The sequence below is a fragment of the Pagrus major genome, chromosome 24 (genome assembly GCF_040436345.1).
Source record: "Pagrus major chromosome 24, Pma_NU_1.0".
Classification (NCBI taxonomy): Eukaryota; Metazoa; Chordata; class Actinopteri; order Spariformes; family Sparidae; genus Pagrus; species Pagrus major.
Window position 1 is genome coordinate 3,829,769 of NC_133238.1, and position 21,462 is coordinate 3,851,230.

A 21,462-nucleotide genomic window follows, 5' to 3' on the forward strand; every position below is an offset into this window, starting at 1 on the left:
GTTTGTAAAGCCCACTGAGGCAATGTGATTGTGATTTGGGGCTATATAAATAAATTTGATTTGATTTGATTTGATCTCCAGCCACACCACCTGCCTCCTATCCATCTCAAGCTCGCCACTCTACAGTCTTTTTCAGTCCTCGCCATCGCCCTCCACCTCCCACTTTTTTGTCCCTATATTTATTTAAACCAATTTACCGTCTACCCGTTTGTGTCTGTGTCTGCACTTGTGCTGTAACAGAAGAGCCATGCTAGCCGTTTCCCTTCATTTCCAATCTTTATGCTAAGCTTATTCTCTGCTAGCTGTAGTCTTATAGTATTACACAGTAAGATATGAGAGTGGTATATACACTAAATTCCCAAAATGTCAAACCATTGCTCTAACTTTAATTTGACAAGAAAAAAAGTATAAATGTTCCCCAAATAGTGCAAATTCAATTTAAAGTCAATCAGTAACAAGATAAGACTATTCAGAATCAGAATCAGCTTTATTGGCCAAGTACAAACAAGGAATTTGACTCAGTTTAAGTTTGCTCTCAATGTACAGGGAATAGTATGATAAACATTAAGTCTAAAGAAAATAAATAATTGAAAAATTAAGAATAATATGTACAAGGTGGGGCAGAATTTCCAACAGTATTTACAGGGGTTATTGCACAGTGTTTTTCTGACACTCTGACTGGTAAGTTTTCATCAGAGCAGCCTGGGGAAGAAACTGTCTCTGGTCATTTTTTTTCATACAGTGCTCTGTAATGCCTACCAGAAGGGAGGCGCTTCAACAGTTTATGCCCGGGGTGTGAGGGGTCTGTAGAGATGTTACCTGCCCGTTTCCTTACCTGACAAGTCTCGTCCTGTTAGGTTGCAGGTCCTAACCAGACAGTGATGGAAGTGCAGAGAACAGAGTGTATGATGCCTTGGTAGAACTGGATCAGCAGCTCCTGAAGCAAGTTGAACTTACTGAGCTGTCACGGGAAGTACAACCTCTGCTGGACCTTTTTTCCGGACAGTGTCTATGTGAGAGGACCACTTCAGGTCCCGGGAGATTGTGGTTCCCAGAAACCTGAAGGTGTCCTTCAGGTGGGTCAACTAGGGATGGCTTGATACCACTTTTTCATGTCTGATACCGATAAGACAACATACAGTACATACACAGTACCTGCTGGTACTGATATCAATCCATTACAGCCTTTCCTATCAATAAATCTTAATCAATAAAAAGCTATAGATAATACATCTGTATGGAAACACTTAAAAATAGCAATTTAAATCATGCTTAAACTGTAGAACAAATATTCTACTTGTCTAAAGGAAGAAATACATGGACAACATCATGAATCAGTTTTGCAATAGTGCTGCTTCTTTTTATTTTGAGTTCTTTACCCAAAGAACTTTTAGCATCTTTTTACACATGCAAAATGAATTTCAAAGTGGAAGTTGGGTGTAATTCTGAGTATTTATGATAAAGGTATTATAATCCCAGTTTAAAATACGGGACATGACTCAGTGTAGCCTATACCTCAATGACATAGCAAAAACAAGTTGCCGTTTTCTCCTGTGTGTGAGCCACCTAACTGCTTAGCATGCAGCACTGCTTTTTGCAAAGTAAAACTTAAACTTAAACTTTGTTTATTTATATAGCACCTTTCATACATATGAAATACATATGAAACTTTGTGTGCCCCCCCCCCCCCCCACACACACACACACACACACACACATACACAAATGCACACACACACACGCCAGCACACATATACGCACAAGACACGCACCTACTCACTGACTTAGGCATGCACACACAGCCGCAAACATACACTCATTAAGATATGGTATGGCTGGGCACTGAGGATCCAGGTGAGGAAAGCGTTGTTGGGGAGCCATCCACGCTGGGAAGTCATGTAGATATGTGGCCACAGGGGGGCACCGCCACAGGAACCACCCAACCAGGACAGACAGAGGAGCCCACACCACGGCTGTGGAGATGGCCATGGTGCAGTGCCACCCCATCCCTCCAGGCCAGGACAGCCCCCAGAGCAGCACCCCCACAGGTGGATCAAACTACTCCCAACGTGGAGGGCCCTCCATGAGGAAAACACTGGAGCTAGAAGATAAAAAGAAAACAGGATAAAATCAACATTAAAATAAGTTAAAAGTAGTTAGGAATAATAAGAAAGAGACTAAAAGAAAAAAAGCTAAGAATACCATTCTTAAAGCTGTATTCTAAAAGGTCCTTAAAAAATAAATAAATAAATAAATAAAAAATAAATAAAACAAACAACCTAAGATCTGAATAAAACTTGAATCTATCTACTGTGCTGTCAGACTTGGTAATGACATTGGACACACATCTGAGCTCCAGATGTCACTGTGAAACTAACATTATCAATGTTTTCCAAACATTTCAAATGAACTCGCACACTTGTTCTGTTTTTCCATTTCATCTGCCAACCTGGCTCTACTCGGTTTGAGGTGGTGTGGCCAGGTTTTGCATTTCCACCACAGCTGGGCTACCTTCTTGAAGGTGTGTCTTAAACCAAAGCTTGTCCCAATCCCTGCAGTATTATCGAAGAATCACGGCAAACAAAGTGGCTCTGCTAATTAATAAAAGCCATCAATTATTTAGTCATTTAAAAGCTTTTATTATGAAGCAGCATTACAGGAAACATTGAGTTTTCACCAGCAGTAACTAAACATGACAGGTTTCCTGCACAGACATGAATTGAGTATCGATTTGAGGGAGAGACAGGTGCTTATTACAGGTTGGCTGCAGTTGCCCAGCTTGGCCCTACTCTGGAGCAGGTCCATCGCCTAAATAAATAAATGTTGGTTGTTGCTGTGCACTAAAAAAAATGGCATACTCCTTCCCAAGGTGTTTTATCAAGTTCCTGATATTGAAATTTCCAACGTTGCGGCCAAAAAAAAATTGTGCTTGACTGTTTTCCTTTTTTTCCCCGTTAGCTTAAAGTAATTTCACACAGATGATATGATGACAGTCTCACTCAAGCTTGCTCCAGCTCGTCATGTGACACATGCTGCTTTCTTTATGGCATGTCGTGCATAGTTTAAGCGTTTATGGGAGAGTTTGGGCTAATAAATCAGATCGGGTTATACATTTTCCCCTCTCAGACATCTGATCCAGTGACTTTGGGTAGGTAGGTGTGTTAGGGGTGTGAAAGAGTTCCTTTCAAAACTGGTGTAAAAGATGTTAAGGTCGTCTGCCAGTCGGGGATTTTCCACAGGGTGAGGGGATGGTCTCCTGTAGTTGGTAATGTCCTGCAGGCCTCTCAAAACTGACGCAGGATCGTTGGTTGGGGAGCTGTTTCTGAGATCACATTTGTCAGTGTGTTTCTGGCCTGCTTGTACAAGGACCACTCCCTACTTCTGTAGGCCTCCTCCTTGGCCTGATGCAGCTGTCTAAGTTTACTGATGCGTCTGTATGCTAAATATGAAGCTACAGCAAGCAGCCAATTAGTTGAGTTTAGGCTGAGTAATAGCACATAACCCCCTATAAAAACTTGTTGTTTTTCTTGTTGTCCTTCCTCTTAGTTCTGCCCACCAATTTCCATAACTAAATCTACATCTTTGGTGTGTGAAGTTTTGATGCCTTGAACTGAGCCTCCTTACTGGCACCAGTTTGAAAGGTTCAGGGGAGGTTGTGGAGCTGTCAGGCTGTGGGATCTGGTGATTCACCGGAGAAAAATGTAACAGTAAATCATTAAAAATACTGAGGGTTACCATTTGCTGAAGGATTCCCACGGAAACAATGGAGCTTAATAATCTCTCCCCCTCTTATTACGTTTTTTCTTCTCTTTCTCATCCACCGGTTATCTTCCTCTATTTCTGCTCTTATCCTTTTACTCTTCCTACTTCATATTATGGAATGTCTCCATATATCTCCTCATCCTCTTGTTCTTTCTCTTTCCAGCATTGAGGCCGTGGCTATCAGAGTTCTTCCATCCAGGAGTGAAGGATTTCTCCCAGTTGGCCCTGGACCTGAGCAGAAACCAGCTCATTGTGGGAGCAAGGTGACAAATAACTATGTCCAGTCAACACGTGTTGCCAAATATGCTGTACAGTGTTGTAAGATGAGTAATACAATAAGGTTTGGTAAGAATGTATCAGGAAAGAACTGGGAGAAAAAAGTTAATGTCATACTATACTATCTGCTGCTTTACCGTTAACATAAAACAATCTCTTTTACAGAAACTTCCTGTTCAGACTGAGTTTGAGCAATGCCTCACTCATACAGGTAACTTTAGCCAAGACAATAGCTGATGTTAGAGAAAGATGTTTCAGTTTTTAGTTTATTTAGTTCATTTTTCTTTTATTTGAGAACAATTTAAAATTGATCAATAAATAATGTTTCAATGTGGAAAAATTACATTAGAATTTTAAAACATTAATGGAATATAACATTTTTTCAAATACAAAAAAATATGTTTGTCTTTGTCTTCCAAATAATTGATAATTGAATATGAATAATTGAATTATTCATTCAATTATTCATATTCAATTATCAATTATTTGGAAGACAAAGACAAACATATTTTTGATCCTTGAACAATTACTTTTGTTCAAGGATCAAGCTTAAGTTCAAGCTTAGAGTTGGAGGCTGTTCGGACCTAGTTTAACACTCAGTCCTGAGCAAACTGATCAAAAGTGGACAGCTCTAAGTCTGTCACTTGACACCTGGCATTAACATGTAGAGTGACAGCTTGTGATCAGATTTCACTTCCCTGCTCTATATGCAAATAAACACATACTTTGCTGGGACAAACTGACACAATGTTTTTTACACAAAGAAAGAATTTAAATGAAAATGTACAGTATAACAATTTCCAAATGTATAAGAAGGTCCAAAGCATTAAGAATTTGTCATAGATGGTGTTTATAAAGTTTCTCCTTACCCAACAGCTCACAAAATTGAGTGATTTTCTTTTGTTAAGGAGGCACAGGGTGACACAGAAGTAGCCCTTAGTGGTTATAGTTTGACATGTTTACTGTCAATAAAATGTTATCTTCTTTCAAAAATGTAGTATAAATGGTGGAATCAGTTGAAACTGTGTGTTGAAAAGCTGCTAAATGTCAGCAAGAAAGACCCTCTTTGGAAACTGAAGTAGACAGGCTGGTACAACAATGCCACAAAGAACTGGAACTTTTTACAAGGAAAGAAACAACATATTGAATTTAATGCCAAATGTGAAAGGAGGCACGAGTGATTTAGAATTTGGCTGTAGCTGTTTTTTTAGTTTCTCCTCACGCGACCCTCAAATTTGTGCAATTTGTAAGGGAGTCAAGAGATATAGCTGTAACTATTTCAATTACTAGATTAGTTGAAACAGTGCTCACAAATAGCTGTTGCTAACATTGGCAGGTAAAGAGAGCCCAAACCCATAGGGCTCTATCTTACACTCGGCACAAAACAGCACACACCGCAGTGCAACTGTCATTACTAGTGTCAGACCAATGCAGTTGTCATTTTCACGCCCAGCGCCCACGTTGTGTAAATGTGAGGTGTGGTCTAGCACACTGATGGTGGATTGCTATCTTGAGGCAGCAGAAAGCGACTGCGCCATAGACCAACAAAAAGGTGGTCTAAAGTAAAAAGCGCAGTCTGTTTCGTGCTATTTAAAGGACGCATTAGATACACTTACACAGGTGGGTTCACACCATTCATACACTCTGATTTTAGGAGTTGACTTAGACAAGCCCTCAACACACTAGTGCGCTGTGCTATAGACCGAGCTCCATAGATCGTCTCAAATACGGCCCATAATGTCCATTACAGTCAACCTAATGGAAATCAGACAGTGCGCAATCCATTCTACCTATTAGTATGGCTTCTACACTTTGCTAAAAGAATTTGGTCATATGCGACTAAGACAACCTCTGAATGTGGTCTGAGTGACATCAAATGTGTCCTCAATGCATCTTGAGGGCACTCACACCTGTGCTTAGAGCTGTCCACTTGTTCTCGGATAACTCAGGACGCATGTTGATTCCAAGTCTGAAGAGCCTCTTTTACATGAGATCTTATGTTGTGTGAAGCTTGAGCAAGCAGCTGGTTAGCTTGCATGCAGCTAGTCTTACCAACGGCAACAAAATCTGCCTACCAGCACTACCTGTAAAGTGCTCTAATTAATACATTTTATCTGACATGTTGTGGTTTTTTGGGTTTATGAGCTGGACTATTTCTTGGCCAGAAACTGACTTCTTGGAGTCCACAAAGTTTGTTAATGAAACACAAGCTGTAGAGTGTTAAGTCGTGTATTTTTATCTAATGCTTAGTAAAAGAATGAATAATCACACAGTTTTCTGATTTACTGTTAATGTTGATTTGGTTATAAAGAAAACCACATTCTCTGACACAAAATAATTCCTTTTTTGTTCTGCAGGCGAGAGAATGGGCACCTGATACGGAGACAAAGCACTCATGTCAGAGCAAGGGCAAGTCTGAGGTAGTGTGTTCTGCGTCACGATATAGAATGATGGTCAAACTCAGTCTTTGATATTCAACTGGAGTAGATGTTGCCATGTTTATTAATGATAGAGGATTGTCATGACCCATCAAAACTGTTTCGTTACGTGTTTGCTTGCAGGACGAGTGTCAAAACTACATCCGGGTTTTATTGATAAGTGGGAGGACACTCTTCACATGTGGGACCAACGCCTTCACCCCTGTGTGCATAACCAGGCAGGTAGGTACAACAATTTATCATGAGCTGTGAGCAACCAGATCAGGTTTAAGCCATCGGGATCATCAATCAAAATTAGTTTTAAAAAAAAAGGTCCAGAATTTCAAATGTACAACTTACAACTCAATCAGTACTTTTATACTGTAGTGAACTGAAAACAAATCAGTTGCTATCTAAAGTTGGGAAAACACATTCTGTAATCTAAATGCAGTCAGTATATTTATGCCACAAAAATGGTCTAAAACAGAGAAACCCTGGTTTCATTTAAAAGCTGAATAAGATTATATCTTTCAAAATAAAACCCTTAAACCCTCAAGAGCAGATTTGAGTTGAACATTTTTGCGAATGCTTTGTGCATTTGGGAAAATGTTGTAGGTTGCATTATTCTGTCCAGTCAAATAAGAGAAATGTTTTAAGTTAATGTCATTATGTGTTAATAATTGAATTTGCAACCCATAGTGCAAACCAAACACTAAGACAGAAGCAGCAGAATCCCTTTCTGATGTGTACGTTTGTTGTGAATTCAGTTGTGTTTACACCTTTTTCTTTATGTCAGGTTGGTAACATCAGTCAAGTGCTGGACACAGTGAATGGTGTTGCCAGATGTCCCTACGACCCACGCCACAATTCCACGGCCATGGTAACAGATAGGGGTGAGTTGTATGCCGCCACAGTGATCGACTTCTCTGGACGTGACCCTGTCATCTACAGGAGCCTGGGGAACATGCCACCACTGCGAACCGCCCAGTATAACTCCAAATGGCTCAACGGTAAACAAAGCCCCATACTCATTTGCCCTTTTGTCAGCCCGACACTGATATTTTCTTTTTCTCCTGTCATGTTTCCTTCAGAGCCTCATTTTGTCTCTGTGTATGAGATTGGTCGCTTTGCCTACTTCTTCTTAAGAGAAACAGCAGTTGAAAATGACTGTGGGAAGATGGTGTTCTCTCGCGTGGCACGGGTCTGTAAGAATGACATGGGTGGACGCTTCCTTTTGGAAGACACGTGGACCACCTTCATGAAGGCCCGACTCAACTGCTCACGCTCAGGAGAAATTCCCTTTTACTACAATGAGCTGCAGAGTACCTTCTACTTACCAGAGCAAGACCTGATCTATGGCATCTTTACCACTAATGTGTGAGTAATGTTCATCAATAACATTAAAACAATCCTCTTCTCTCTTTGGAGCTGAACTGGTACAGATGGTTTGAAGGCTTAAGTCTCATTTATGCCTTTACGTATGAAAATATTTACATCCATCTCAAATGATCCAACAGTAACAGCCCACATACTTGGACATGGATGCTGAGCAATACATCCAGGAGAGGGCAGCTCAGACTTGAGAGTTTTTGGACAATAGTTTCCTGACAACAAACATGTCAATGAATGATCTGATAATGTAGATGGCAGTGCTCTGTAGGGCCATTGTGACATGGATGGAGAATTCTCTTTACTATTACCGAATGACAGAAACTGACAACAAACTTAATCTCTAGTACTTTGCCATTGTTTAAACTTGTTTGTCGTGTCCTATGGTTGTCTAGCTTGAACTAATTGGCTACATTGCCCTTTCTCTCTGGTGGTACTGCTCCGTTTTGTTCGCATCTGTAAGCTTTATAAAACTGGCATAAATACAGACTAAATGAACACTGAGTACAGAGTGCACTGTCCATGGATGAATACATATCTAATGTTGAGCATAAATATAATACAAAAAAAATACATAACTACTATTATTGTAGTTTTTCATCTCATCATGAGGGACAGGAGAAGTTGCTGAATACATTGATGTCTGTTTTCTGTTGATGAATTGATAAAAAGTGGTGCTGTCTGCTTTCCTCCAGAAATTGGAGCTTATGAGGAAGTTGTTGGTTCTCTTGTCGCTTGGAAGGTTACACAGCCAATAGTGTGAGTAGTGAAAGATGTGCTCTCCACTCTAGTGGACAGGTCCCCACTGTGGAGCTTAAAACTAAAACTGTAAAATTTCTAAAATGGTAAAAGATTTCAAAAAGTTGAATGCAAGTTTAATTGTTGAAAGTTTTATGACCTGTTTAAAATGATGTCTGTATCTTAAAACTATGAAGAAGCAGAAGCAGTTAGAAGTATCATGGGTTTGAAGAGGATTTGAAGATTTCTCCATCAACTTACACTGTAAAAAAGAATGTATAAGAACCTTATTTTAAAAAGTAGAAAAGTGAAAAGTTGTAGCCATCATGTCCCTAAAGAGCTGAACATTTTGATAGTTTAATGGTTTCTGTAGCTCAAAGTATGCAGAACCAGTTACACAGCAAAAAATATACGCAAGTGAATAATAAAAGAACAATAGTGTGAATGCTGAATCAGCCTATACTCATGGAATCTGTGGTCACGATGACATAACCAATGTTCTATTTTGTAAAGGCTTCGCCCTCTAAGAGCTGTCACTAGTGGGATACGAGTAAAGTTGGATGTGGTCAGTGCCTCACTGGACATCAGAGTCCACAAGAACTAACACACACCAGTTCACAAGCACCAAAAATATACGTTAAGGATGAAGTCAACATAAGGATCATGGCTCTGCCCTGCATGTGGCGCATGGTGTGCACGGCAAGCGCACATACACACACTTACACACAGTGTACTTATGTTGATAGAGCAGCAGGAATGATTTTTACGCACAGTGGCAGTCCCAAAAAGCTCTCACAAATAAGGCAATGTGCCCAGAGCTGACAGTGTGTTGCTGGTTGTCAAAAACTGAATGAGTTAAAGAAAACTCAGACATATTATGCAAATAGAACCGGACAAAAGGACACGGTGAAGCCCATGAAGTTGCTGTACATATGTCTTCCACTGTCATCCCTCTGAGTAGAGCTCTAGAGCAGGAGAGTGCTCTGATAGAGTGGGCACGAACACCGGTCCCTGTGGGATAGCTTCAGACAACCACTGGTTTGTCAGAGGTTTTCCCTGTGAAAACGTCTGAGTTACAGTTAAAACATATGTTAAATGTGCCAGATTTCTACCATCAGGCTGAATGTCAAAAGTAGGGTAGGACGTGAAACATTGTGATGGACGATAACATTGTTGTTTACGAATTTGAGGCAGCGTGTCCCTTCAGTGTTGTCGTAAGTCAGCAGTTGCTTAATAGCTCACCACTGTAGCCGCCGCTGTTTTCCACCATTGCTCTGACATGAATCTCCAAGTGTTTCACCCTGCAGAGGAAATTATCTCCGTTACCACCAACATTCATCCCTATGCCAGGTTTAAAAGCATCCTTGTCTCTGCACCACATGTCGTCACTTAGCTTTGTTCAGCCTCATATGCATAAAACAATGTTGGCTGAGGAAGCTAAGCTAAGAAAACTGTGTATAAAAATGGCATGATTGAGAGAAACAGCGGCCCAAAAAAGCAGAAAAGAAGCACTGCTGCCACAAATTTAACCGAGTGTCTTGGGTTCGCCTAACTGAGCAGGTTTAATAAGAAAATAATAAACGGGACATGGAGATGTAATGTTAGTGCACGGAGTTACATCGTACTTCTTTTCATTTCCTCTCCCTACATATCACTAACAACAGCTCTGGCCCTACCACAACTCTGAGGGGATACACCACTTAATTGTGCTCTCTGGTGGGGAGCCTTTTGAATCACGATGTTACGCTCATCGGCCCAACCCTAGTACGAAGGGCAGGCTGAGCCTCAACAAGCAGCCCGGTAGCAAACGCCAGCTTGCTGAAACCAAGTCGTTCAAGCCAGACTTGTATGGAGAGGTGGCCCTCAGAGGTGGCCCACAGACACAGCCGTGAGCCGAGGAGATGCATTTAAAGGGAAAGTACATGGCAATCCGCTCACCACCGGCAGAAATGCAGACACACCGGTGCACATGTTTAAATGCTCACTACGGTGTAGGTTACAGCATTGGCTCTGCTTGGAGCCAATAAATAAAAATAAAGAACAATGTGAATTTGACTTACTTTTGTTTCCTTATTTATTAGATTTTCCCTTTCAAGCGAATGATGGGAAAACAAACTTCTTTTTTCAATCTTTTGTGCATACAGAAAAAAACAACAAATGAAATTCTGCCAAATTGAATGAATTGTACTGAAAACATGATGGGAACTCTTCCTACTCAGTGTTATAATATTCCACCCATTCATACTAAAACTATAACTGTTCAGTTCAGTTCAGTTCATTATCTACCGCTTTTTCCGTGAGGGTCGCGGAGATGTTGCCGCTTTATCCCCCCTTTCAGGGGATTGCGGGGGTTACTGGGGCCAAATCCAGTTCTCATAGGGCGGAGGCCAGGGTACGAGTCTGGACGAGTCGCCAGCTCATCGCAGGGCCCTCTGACGGCAGAGGCTGCCACACAAGGTGTCAACTGCGCGCCAGGAGCAGTTTTGGGGTTCAGTATCTTGCTCAAGGATACTTCGGCATGTAGCTCAGTTCCACCCAGGGGAGCCGGGGTTTGAACCAGCGACCTTCTGGTCACCTGCTCTACCCACTGAGCTACAGCCGCCCCTAAGAGATAACTGATACTGCTAAAACCAGCTCTTAAATCTGTGGCTTCAGACTTGCAAGTTCCAACCATCTATGGAAGAATTACAGACTGCATTATACAACAAATGGCATCTCTGACTCCAACCCATGCAACAATTTAAAGGTTTTGTCTAGATGTTCAGCAGCTACTGTAAATTAAGACAGTTTGGTTTCTTGAAAAGTCTGCTTGCAAATACTGTATTTGGAACCAACTGATTTTATTTTTTTTATTTCTTTCTCACTAAATTGCTGTGATCTGACTGTGATTATATCCTTTAGGAACAGTATATCAGCCTCTGCTGTCTGCGCTTTCAATCTGAGCTCCATCACCCAGGCCTTCAATGGACCCTTTCGCTACCAGGAGAATCCCCGCACTGCCTGGCTCTCTACACCAAATCCCATACCCAATTTTCAGGTAAATCATGAATACAACCACAGACAAAAAACACAATGATAGATGTGAGAACATTAAACAGTTCTTTTCCCCAGCCTTTACTCCAGTGCTTGTAGGAAGTTTTCGAAAGACATCCATTTCATCTTGGTGTGTAAAACAGAGAGACAGCTTACTGCATTATAGCGCACAGAAAATTCTAGCTCAGCTCCATCAAATATACCTCCAAATATACCTGCGTGAACACATCTACAAGTAAGTTTGTCAACACATATACAAAATGCAAATTGGGTTGCAGGGACAATTGAGATAATGTCATCTCTGTTTTACATTATTAAATAGTTTTGTTATTTTTGATTCCGTATTTGCATTGTATTTAACACTGCCCCTCTGCAGCTCATATTCATCTTACTCATTGTGAATTTTTTCTGTAAAAACAAAGCATGAACTGACATGTAACTCATAGCATTCATGAAGGATCTGTTAGTAGTGGGTTACTGTAAACTAGCATGCACAAAACCAAAGCCATGTTACTGATACATCTAACTGAAATTAATCCATCAAAGGAGCATTTTTTCCTATATGGCCAGAATTTTAGTTCTAAATGCACAAACATTATCAACAGTGTGTGAAGAAACCACAGTGTAGATGTTATGTTAAAGAAGTCTATGTATCATGTTGCAGAGATGTCTACTGAAGTTAGCATGCTAAGTAGATAGCCACAACCAGTCCTGTATCCTAATGCCACTTTGTACCTCTAGAGGGGAAAGTCCAATAGCCTTGGTAGTTTCAGCAGGGAGATGTAAAAGCAGTGAATTCACTACTTAGTCAAATAAGTAAGCAAAATAAATAACCAACATTTCGAAAAAGGTAATATTTTTACTTCACTATTCACTTTACTATCTAAACAGAAAAATACAGTACACCCTCTAAATTCAAATTTCTCTCTTTTACCAAGCTAAGATGAGCTTAACTGCCTTGTTAACTCATTGTTATATGCACTTCATTCAAGCTCAACATAAGAAAGTCAAACCCCACCAACACAGCCTTGGTTTGTCTTCTCACAATCACCTCTGTTTGGTCAAGATAAATCCTCAAGTCAATTAAAATGTCCAAATATTCCAGCACTACACACTGTTTTTCACCCGCTGCTGATTGCTCGACTTCCTCTCTTAGTTAGTTGAGTTACTGTAAATCAGGATCTGTTGGTCTCTGAGGCTGTGTTAGGCTGAGGCTGTGTTAAGTCCCAGTCTGATTTCCAGATGTGTTCAGTGGGAGACGACTGAGTCCAATTGAGCTGAGCTCTAACCTTGAAGTTTGGCCATATTTTACAAATTCCTCCATTAATGTTCTTACACTGATATACAGTATGTCCACAATCACAAAGGTCTGTTTCCAGTTTGTGCTCCCAGGTTAAAGACATTCTACTAAGTGATATTAGCTAGTGGAGTCTTTTGTTGAAAAGAAACCTGCAGACTCAGAAAACCCCTGACACTAATCCTCCCCCTCTGTCCGCTGCAGTGTGGCACACTGGAGGAGGGAGGCGTCGGGGGGAACCTGACAGAGCGCAGCCTCCAAGACGCCCAGCGACTCTTCCTCATGAATGATGTGGTCCAGCCGGTCACTGTAAACCCTCTGCTGACCCAGGACAACCTGCGCTTCTCCAAGATGGTAGTGGACATCGTGCAGGGCAAAGACACCCTTTACCATGTAATGTACATCAGCACTGGTAAGCAAGAGGGAAGAGAGCTGGGGCAGGGTTAAAAAAAGAGTTAACTGCATTGCTGATTTGAAATGTTTGTGCTGGCCTGGCTCTACTTGGTTTGACTCGGAGTGGCAACCTGGTGCGACTGGGGTTTTGCTTTTCCATCACAACTGGGCTACCTGCTTGAAGGTGTGTTGATCCCTGCAGTACTATCGAAGAATCACCACTAACAAAGTGGCTCTGCAAATTCAATTGCAGACTGATTTAAATTACTATAACTTAACTATCAGCTTAACAGGAAACATTTTCACCAGCAGTAACTAAACATGACTCTCGGAAAAGCTGAAAGCGAACACGATGAAACGGTAAAACACAGCAGATGTTTGAAAGTATAAACAGGACGAGAGAAACTAAAGAGATTCAGTTAGAAGCTACAAAAGTACTGAGAGCTCAACACAGACATTTAAAAACGTTTTTCTCTCAGGTTTCCTACACAGATGTGAGTTGAGTATCAATTTAAGGGGGAGATGGGTGCTTGTTACGGGTTGGCTGCAGTCACGAGACATCACCTGCTTGGAGGCAGGTTGGTTGCGGCTTGGCCCTGCTCCGGAGCAGGTCCATTGCTAGCGCAGCTCAGCTCAACTCGGCGCAGTAAAACTGGTAATGGAAAAGCAAATCAGCGGTGTGTGAGTGCTTGTGAAAAAACTGCAATAGTTTTCAAATCAAAAGCAAGAACTGATTTTTTACTGTAGTAAGTAAAGTATGCAGTGCACAAGATCATTTTCATCCCAGAACATTTCTCCATGTTCATCTTATCCAATAAGAGTACGGCACCATCCTGAAGACTCTCTCCACGACCAATAAAAGCCATCATGGCTGCTACCTGGAGGAGCTCAGAATCCTCCCTGAAGGGCATATTGGACAAATCAAGAGCCTGCAAATCCTCCACAGTGACAGATCTTTGTTTGTCGGGCTTGATGACAGACTAGTGAAGATCCCATTAGAGCGCTGCTCCAGCTATCCAACTGAACGGTATGAACTGGACTCTCAAATCTGCAATGTCAAATGTAATTTCAAAAAATAACATTATTCTTATTTTATAATTGATTATTGTAGGAAGCTATAATTAACCTACATATAGCAGATGTCAGAATGTAAATATGATTCAATATAAATTTGTGTGTGTAAATCAGATGATAATCCAATATCTGCAGTTCTAAGTTTGCTGCTGTCGGTGGTGAATGTGCAAACTTACTAACTCAACTTGAAAATACTTCATTTATGAGTGTAACACCATTGAAGACGTGTTGGTGGCCAATCCTCAAAGACACACAGTAAATGCTCACAAAGATAATATGTTAAGAGCCATTCTTAACATAAGTGTATTCTTTCCCCCCCGTAAACAAACTGCTGTTACAACTGTCAGTCCATGATTTGGCAATACTCAGAGCAGACATTACATAAGCAGGCATTTAATGAGTTTGTGGACAATAAATTCACTACTTGAAAATGTTGACAACCCTACAAAATAGTATATGTACATCAGTTTCTCAGTATCAGTAGTGCTCCTACAATAGAGGTTCTCTATTGTATCGAGACTATCTCTCCACTCAAATACGTATTCCATATGTACGATGACTGACCCACGGGGGCAGTTGACATGGATATCTGAAAAGAAAAAGGGCCTGAAAAGTAGGGGGGTGGGTTAAAAAAATGATTCACATAAGAATCTTGCCTCCTATGATTTAGAATTGATCCACAAATGTCAACAATCAATTTTCTGAATGTTAATTAAAAGAGATATGTTGACGGAACAAAAAAGCGGGACAGAACTGCCAACGTAGTGCAGCACCCAGATAAGTTATCGAGTTATCTTGTAGTTCATCTTCAAAAAAGGCAGCCGTTGCAAGCATTTCTATAATTTAATGACTGAAACATTAGCTTTGTGAGACAAACGTGAAGTATGCCACATGATTAACATTAATGGAGCAGAGCAGCTAGCTGACCAACACACGCCACAGCATTAAATAACTTAAATGAAATAACTCGGTGCTCAGTCTGTTTTACCTCAAAACCTGCTTAGCATCTTGTACAAGGATGGACACATTGAGCAGATTAAGGACACCAGTGAATGGTTCTGCTGCTGAGCAGAGGCCTCCTAGATGGAAAAAATCCTACTCCAACCATTGTTTCTTCCTGTCTAACAGTTAACATTCTTTATTAAAGCGAGAATGGGTTGTGGTTAGTAGTTGGATAGTACTAGACTGCCGTTTCAGCATGATTTACATCATTGGGATGGATAGCAATAGCCGGGGTATTAGCACAGATATAATTGCATATCTTCTTGTATATTAAGGAGCTGCAGAGTTTATTCATGGGCAAACTGTAACCTGCACTGTACATTTACTGCTTCAACTTCACTGATAAACTTTCCGTCTGCTCCAGCGACTGCTCTGAGCGCAGCCACCGACCGTTGCTCTCCACTCATTCACTACAAACTGTCCAATTCTTAAAGGAGCCACACCACTCTTATAACAAGCTTGGTGGATGACATAAAAGTCCCAGACTCTAGTGTAGTCCATTTAATTTTAGTGACAGGTTTAAGCTCAAAATTAATTTATATTAAAAACACTGTCAGTAAAGATCATAAAAATACCAAAATACACTGGAATGGGGCTTCATAAAACAGTAGTAGTTCAAGCTTCAATTATCACCTCCTTTTAAAGTTTAGAATGTCTATTTATTCATTGATTTACTCTTCTACTAAAACAAATTTGTATTGAAATATTTTTAAGTGCTTACAGCAAATATTGGTATGTGCAATTCATTTTGAATAATTAGTCACAAAGGAATTAATTGGAATAATATTTTCAATTGCTTGACCCTAAATATAAATGACTGTTCTTTAATGCAGAGAAAACAACAACAACAAGCATCCTACTGACTGTAGACTGTAGTGTTCCATATTGTTTTGAATTACTATTTAAAAGCAAACAAGACTTTGTTGCAGACAGACTAAGATTAGATAATTGCTGATTAAATGTCTGTCTACACTCATTTTAGTCATTGCATGGAAGCTCGGGACCCTTACTGTGGCTGGGATCACAAGCAGAAGCGCTGTACCACCATTGAGGAGAGCTCCAACATGAACCAGTGGACCCAAAACATCACTGAGTGCCCAGTAAGACACACAGAGTTAGTCCTGGTATATTGGTCTTTACAGTATATCCACTGTATTTAATGATTAACTTTTACATCAGTTTTATTGATTTACAAGAGGTTATTGTTCAATGATAAAAAAAAAAAATACTGTAACTTTAAAGGTGCAATATGTAAGATATGGCCAGAAGATTAGCTTAAAACAATAAAGAAAATACACTATTATTAACTGAATGTAAGAAATGTATGTCAAAGATGTCTATGGTGTCAGCTAGCCCTGGCCGTCCTGTCTCGTAATACCACTTTGTACTTAAAGAGACAAGAGCCTTTTCTAGTTGTTTTATAAGTAAATAAAATAAACTCACAAAATGACAAGAAAAGAAATATTTTACATCTATTTTCCCTATTAACAGAAAAATACAACCAAATTCTGAATCTGAATTCAAATGTATGTTTTACCCAACTAAGACAAGCTTAATTGCCTTGTTAACTCATTGTTAAAAACAAATTGTCATTCAAACTCTACATAAAATTAAATAAAACTCACCAAAACATTCTTGGTTTGTCTTTCCACAATTACCTCTGGTTTGGTAAAGATAAATGTGTAGCTTTTGAAGGGAAAAGAGTCCCAGTCTGGTGTCTAGCCATGTTGACTGGGAGGAGTGTAAATTGAGCTGAGCCCAGTTGCTTGTAGTATCTCCCCCAATCATCACAGGCAGACTCAAGCCAGCTAATAGAGCCATTAAACTCCATGGTTACAAAGCTAACTAGCTAATGTCAGTTAGCTACAGCCAAAGATAGCTAGCAAAGAGTACAGTGAGCAGCAGTTTGCGTTTGCTCTGGTGAAATGCTGCCTCCTATAATTTTCGAGCTAGCTTTTAATCTGGCTATATCTTAAACATTGTACCCTTAATGTGAGTGATTTTATAGTAATATCAAATCTAAAATGCATTTCGCATTCATTTAATTATTTCTTTATTGCACAGTTGATTCAGCTGTTTATTAAGTAACAATATTATAGTAATATTTTTCCTTAAATCAATTCTGACAGGTATCTAGTTGTAGATATACACCAAAATGGTACATTTAGGGAAATGTAACTTATTTATGTGCATGTGGCATGGACTTTAAGCTCCCCTTAAATCCTCTCTGGAGGTGAGGAACCTGACACAGGATGGCAGTTTTGGTCCTTGGGCACCATGGCAACCTTGTAATCACCACGATGGCGAGGGCTCTGTCAGCAGCTGTGTGTGTCGGTCCCGCATGTGTGATGGACCCGCGGCCCGATGTGGCGGGGTTGAATGTAAGGGTTCGACTATCCAGGTGGCAAACTGTTCCAGGTACAGTATGCAGACAGTAATCTAAACCGTCACCTTTGAAATACCGTACTGTACTGGCAACCCTAACCCTAACCTTTCATTGCTTCAGTTACTGTCAGCTACTGATTTCTCAACGAGGCAAAATTGGCCTAACAAATCTATAGACCTCACTCTTTTATCAATAAAGTACTTTGAGAAAGGAATGATAAATGAGTCCTTAGGTAGTTGCATTTCATGGATTTGTGCTTACATAATTAGAACTACAAAGTGCATAAAGAACTAAAAAACTGTTAAAAAGTGGATAAGTTGGAAAAAGCATGTGAAGTTGAATTAATTGTGAAATATGAGGCACATATTTTAGACTTGCGAGCTAGTATATAATATCTAACAGTAGTTAACAACTGCTGATGTTGGAAACACGGTTGATAAGAGTGGAACCTCACAGGCTCTGTTCCTCAGGAATGGCGGCTGGACCCCCTGGTCTTCATGGGGCCAGTGCAGCAGCAGCTGTGGTATCGGATTTGAAGTACGCCAGCGGTCCTGCAACAACCCCTCACCTCGCCACGGGGGTCGAATCTGTGTCGGCCAGGGTCGAGAGGAAAGGTGAGATCACTTTCTGCACCAGGAGGCAGAAATGTTGCCATCAATGAAATAAATCAGAATCAGAATCAGAAATACTCAGACAAATTTACAAAAAAAACCCTCTTTAATGTCAAAGTGAAAACAGATTTCTACAAAATTAAGTCAATTTATTAAAAATATATAATGTAAAATAAGTGACTGCGTAAATGTTCACCCCTTTCAAGTTAGTATTTAGTAGAAGCACCTTTGGCCGCAATTACAGCACTGAGTGTGGGAGCGCAGGGATTGGGCGTGAACAGCCCTTTTCAAGTCCAGCCACAAATTCTATTTTGGATTGAGGTCTGGGCTTCAACTCGGCCACTCCTGAACATTCACCTTGTTGTTTTTAAACAATTCTGTGTAGCTTTCGCTGTATGCTTCGGGTCATTGTCTTGCTGGAAAATAAATCTTTTACCAAGTCATAGTTGCATTCATTTTACCCTCTACCTATACAAGCCCCACCACCATGCTGCCACTACCATGCTTCACGGTGGGGATGGTGTGTTTGTGGTGATGTGCATTGGTTGGTGTCCGCCAAACATAGCGTCTAGTCTGATGGCTAAAAAGCTCCATTTTGGTCTCATCAGACTAAAGAACCTTCTCCCAGTTGACCTTGGGAGTCTCCCACATGCCTCTGGGTGAACTCTAGTTGAGATTTAATGAGCTTTCTTCAACAGTGGCTTTCTCTTTGCCACTTTCCCATAAAGCTTTGACTGGTGAAGAACCTGGGCAACAGTTGTTGTGTGCAGTCTCTCCCATCTCAGCTGCTGAAGCTTTTAACTCCTTCAGAATAGTTATGAATAGTTGGTGGCCTCCCTCACTAGTCTCCTTCTTGCACAGTCACTCAGTGTGTGAGGACGGTCTGCTCTAGAGGTTTACACATGTTGCATATTCCTTCCATTTTCTTATTGAAGGATTTAACTGAACTCCAGGTGATGTTCAGTGACTTGGAAATGTTTTTCTATCAATCCCCTGACTTTTCAATAACTGTTTCATAGAGTTGCTTGGAGTGTTCTTTTGTCTTCATGGTGTAATTGTAGCCAGAAGTACTGATTAACCAGTGACTGGACCTTCAGACACAGGGGACTTTATGCTACAATCACTTGAGACACATTCACTGCACTCAGGTGATCTCCATTTCACTAATTGTGAGACTACTAGCACTAACTGTCACTTTAAAGGAGGTGAATATTTATGCAATCACTTATTGTACATGATATATTTTTATTTACTTGACATAACTTTGTTCTTGTGAAAAAAAAAGCCAAATTATATTGACCATGATTCCATTTATAAAAGCAATAATAGGGAAAAAACATCCAAGGGGGTGTATACTTTTTAAGGCACTGTAAGTACTGAAATAATATGTACTGTAATATAAAAAAATAACTGATAACAAAATATGCAACAGCATTGCTAGAAGTTCCATTAACAGCCATCACTATATTATATATATTATTATAATTATATATGTGTCTCTGTTTTTCTAGGCTGTGCAATGAGAAAAAGCCCTGTCCTCTGCCAGTGTTGTGGACAGCATGGGAATCCTGGGCTCACTGCAATGCAGAATGTGGAGGGGGGGTCCACTCCAGGACCAGAATTTGTGAGAATGGCAACAGCTGTCCTGGGTGTTCCATGGTAATATAGCGCTTGTTATTATTATTATTATTATTATTATTATTATTGTTATTATTATTATTATTATTATTATTATTGTTGTTGTTGTTGTTGTTGTTGTTGTTGTTGTTATTATCATTATATTTTTATTTTGTTTATTTATTTTTTTATAACTCAGTTCACCTGCTTTAACTATGAGGAAAACTGAAAAAGTGACCAGCTCTATTAATGTATTAACAAATGTAAACATTCTATTGTGGGATATTGTGTTTATGAAATAACTATCCCCAAGGTAAATGGTGTTTGTTTGTCTGATCCTAATGCTCAGTGTCATTCTACTAAACCTGCACTGATATGACTGATTTGCAGGGTTTGGCAAAAAATCAGTATACACTGTAGGATAAATATGGTTTACACTAGGGCTCCACAAAATACTGTGTTTTAGCATCAACATCGCAATGTGCTCATGTGCAACACTCAATCCCAGGACGTGCAATGTCAATTAAGCTAAAATAACTCAGGTCTTTCACAATTTAAATGTGTTTTTGTGTTTTCGTAGGATTCAAGCTGAATGTTAAGATTGCAGCACTTGATAAATACTAAATACAATGTTTCCACTCCATGGTGACTTCCGCCTACTATAATATCAAGTGCATAGCCATTTAAGTTATCTTGTGAAAATGACCTGTATTTTTAAAAATTACAATATAGTTATAGTTGCAGAACACAAAAATATTGCATTAACCTGAAGTCCATTGATTCCTGTGGGACACACTATATAACACATAGAGTGCATGCATAACATTTGTGGTTCAAATGTCTTTTAACAAAATATGTCACAAAACCGGCTAAAAACCTGGCAGACGAACCTCTTCATTTATTTGTCGCCATGCATTATTGGTCCTCTTTTGGGATCAATCATGCTCCAACAGTAGAGGAGTACCTCCATTATTATGGTGACTCAACAAAACTCTCTGGAAGAAGAAGAAGAAGAAGAAGAAGAAGAAGAAGAAGAAGAAGAAGAAGAAGAAGAAGAAGAAGAAGAAGAAGAAGAAGAAGAAGAAGAAGAAGAAGAAGAACAACAACAACAACAACAACAACAAATAATCAAACAATATACAACATAGTGAAACTGGTTCCCTGGCAACCCAACCCTAATCTGATCTACGAAGGCCATAAGGTCCGCTTCTATGATGACTATAGCCCCAATGTGCTAAAGCAGCGCACCAAGTCCCATGGCTGAACTGTATCTGATGCGCATCACCATGCCCGGCAGAGAGAAGTCCTGGCTCCTGTCTGCTAAAGAGGCTGTCAAATTTGTCCAGAACTTGAACACAGATCCGTAAGCAACTGAACTAACACATTATCCTCGTTATAATTGCCAATATCTTTTTTTTTTTTTTTGTCTTGATCTGTAACTTTGCTTGTTCATTTTTGACACATGCCA

At 40.0% G+C, this 21,462-nt stretch overlaps 1 protein-coding gene across 1 annotated transcript in view; it reads left to right on the forward strand.

Annotated features, from left to right (window-relative positions):
* LOC140992146 (semaphorin-5B-like) overlaps positions 1-21,462 on the forward strand; it is a 64,930-nt gene that overhangs the window by 11,538 nt on the left and 31,930 nt on the right. The window contains exons 2-14 of the mRNA XM_073462410.1: positions 3,925-4,024; positions 4,203-4,248; positions 6,395-6,457; positions 6,599-6,697; positions 7,251-7,464; positions 7,546-7,831; positions 11,483-11,618; positions 13,116-13,323; positions 14,124-14,331; positions 16,363-16,480; positions 17,614-17,798; positions 18,237-18,380; positions 19,889-20,036. Of these exons, the coding sequence (XP_073318511.1) occupies positions 3,925-4,024; positions 4,203-4,248; positions 6,395-6,457; positions 6,599-6,697; positions 7,251-7,464; positions 7,546-7,831; positions 11,483-11,618; positions 13,116-13,323; positions 14,124-14,331; positions 16,363-16,480; positions 17,614-17,798; positions 18,237-18,380; positions 19,889-20,036 (1,955 nt within the window). The remainder of the gene's footprint in view (positions 1-3,924; positions 4,025-4,202; positions 4,249-6,394; positions 6,458-6,598; positions 6,698-7,250; positions 7,465-7,545; positions 7,832-11,482; positions 11,619-13,115; positions 13,324-14,123; positions 14,332-16,362; positions 16,481-17,613; positions 17,799-18,236; positions 18,381-19,888; positions 20,037-21,462) is intronic.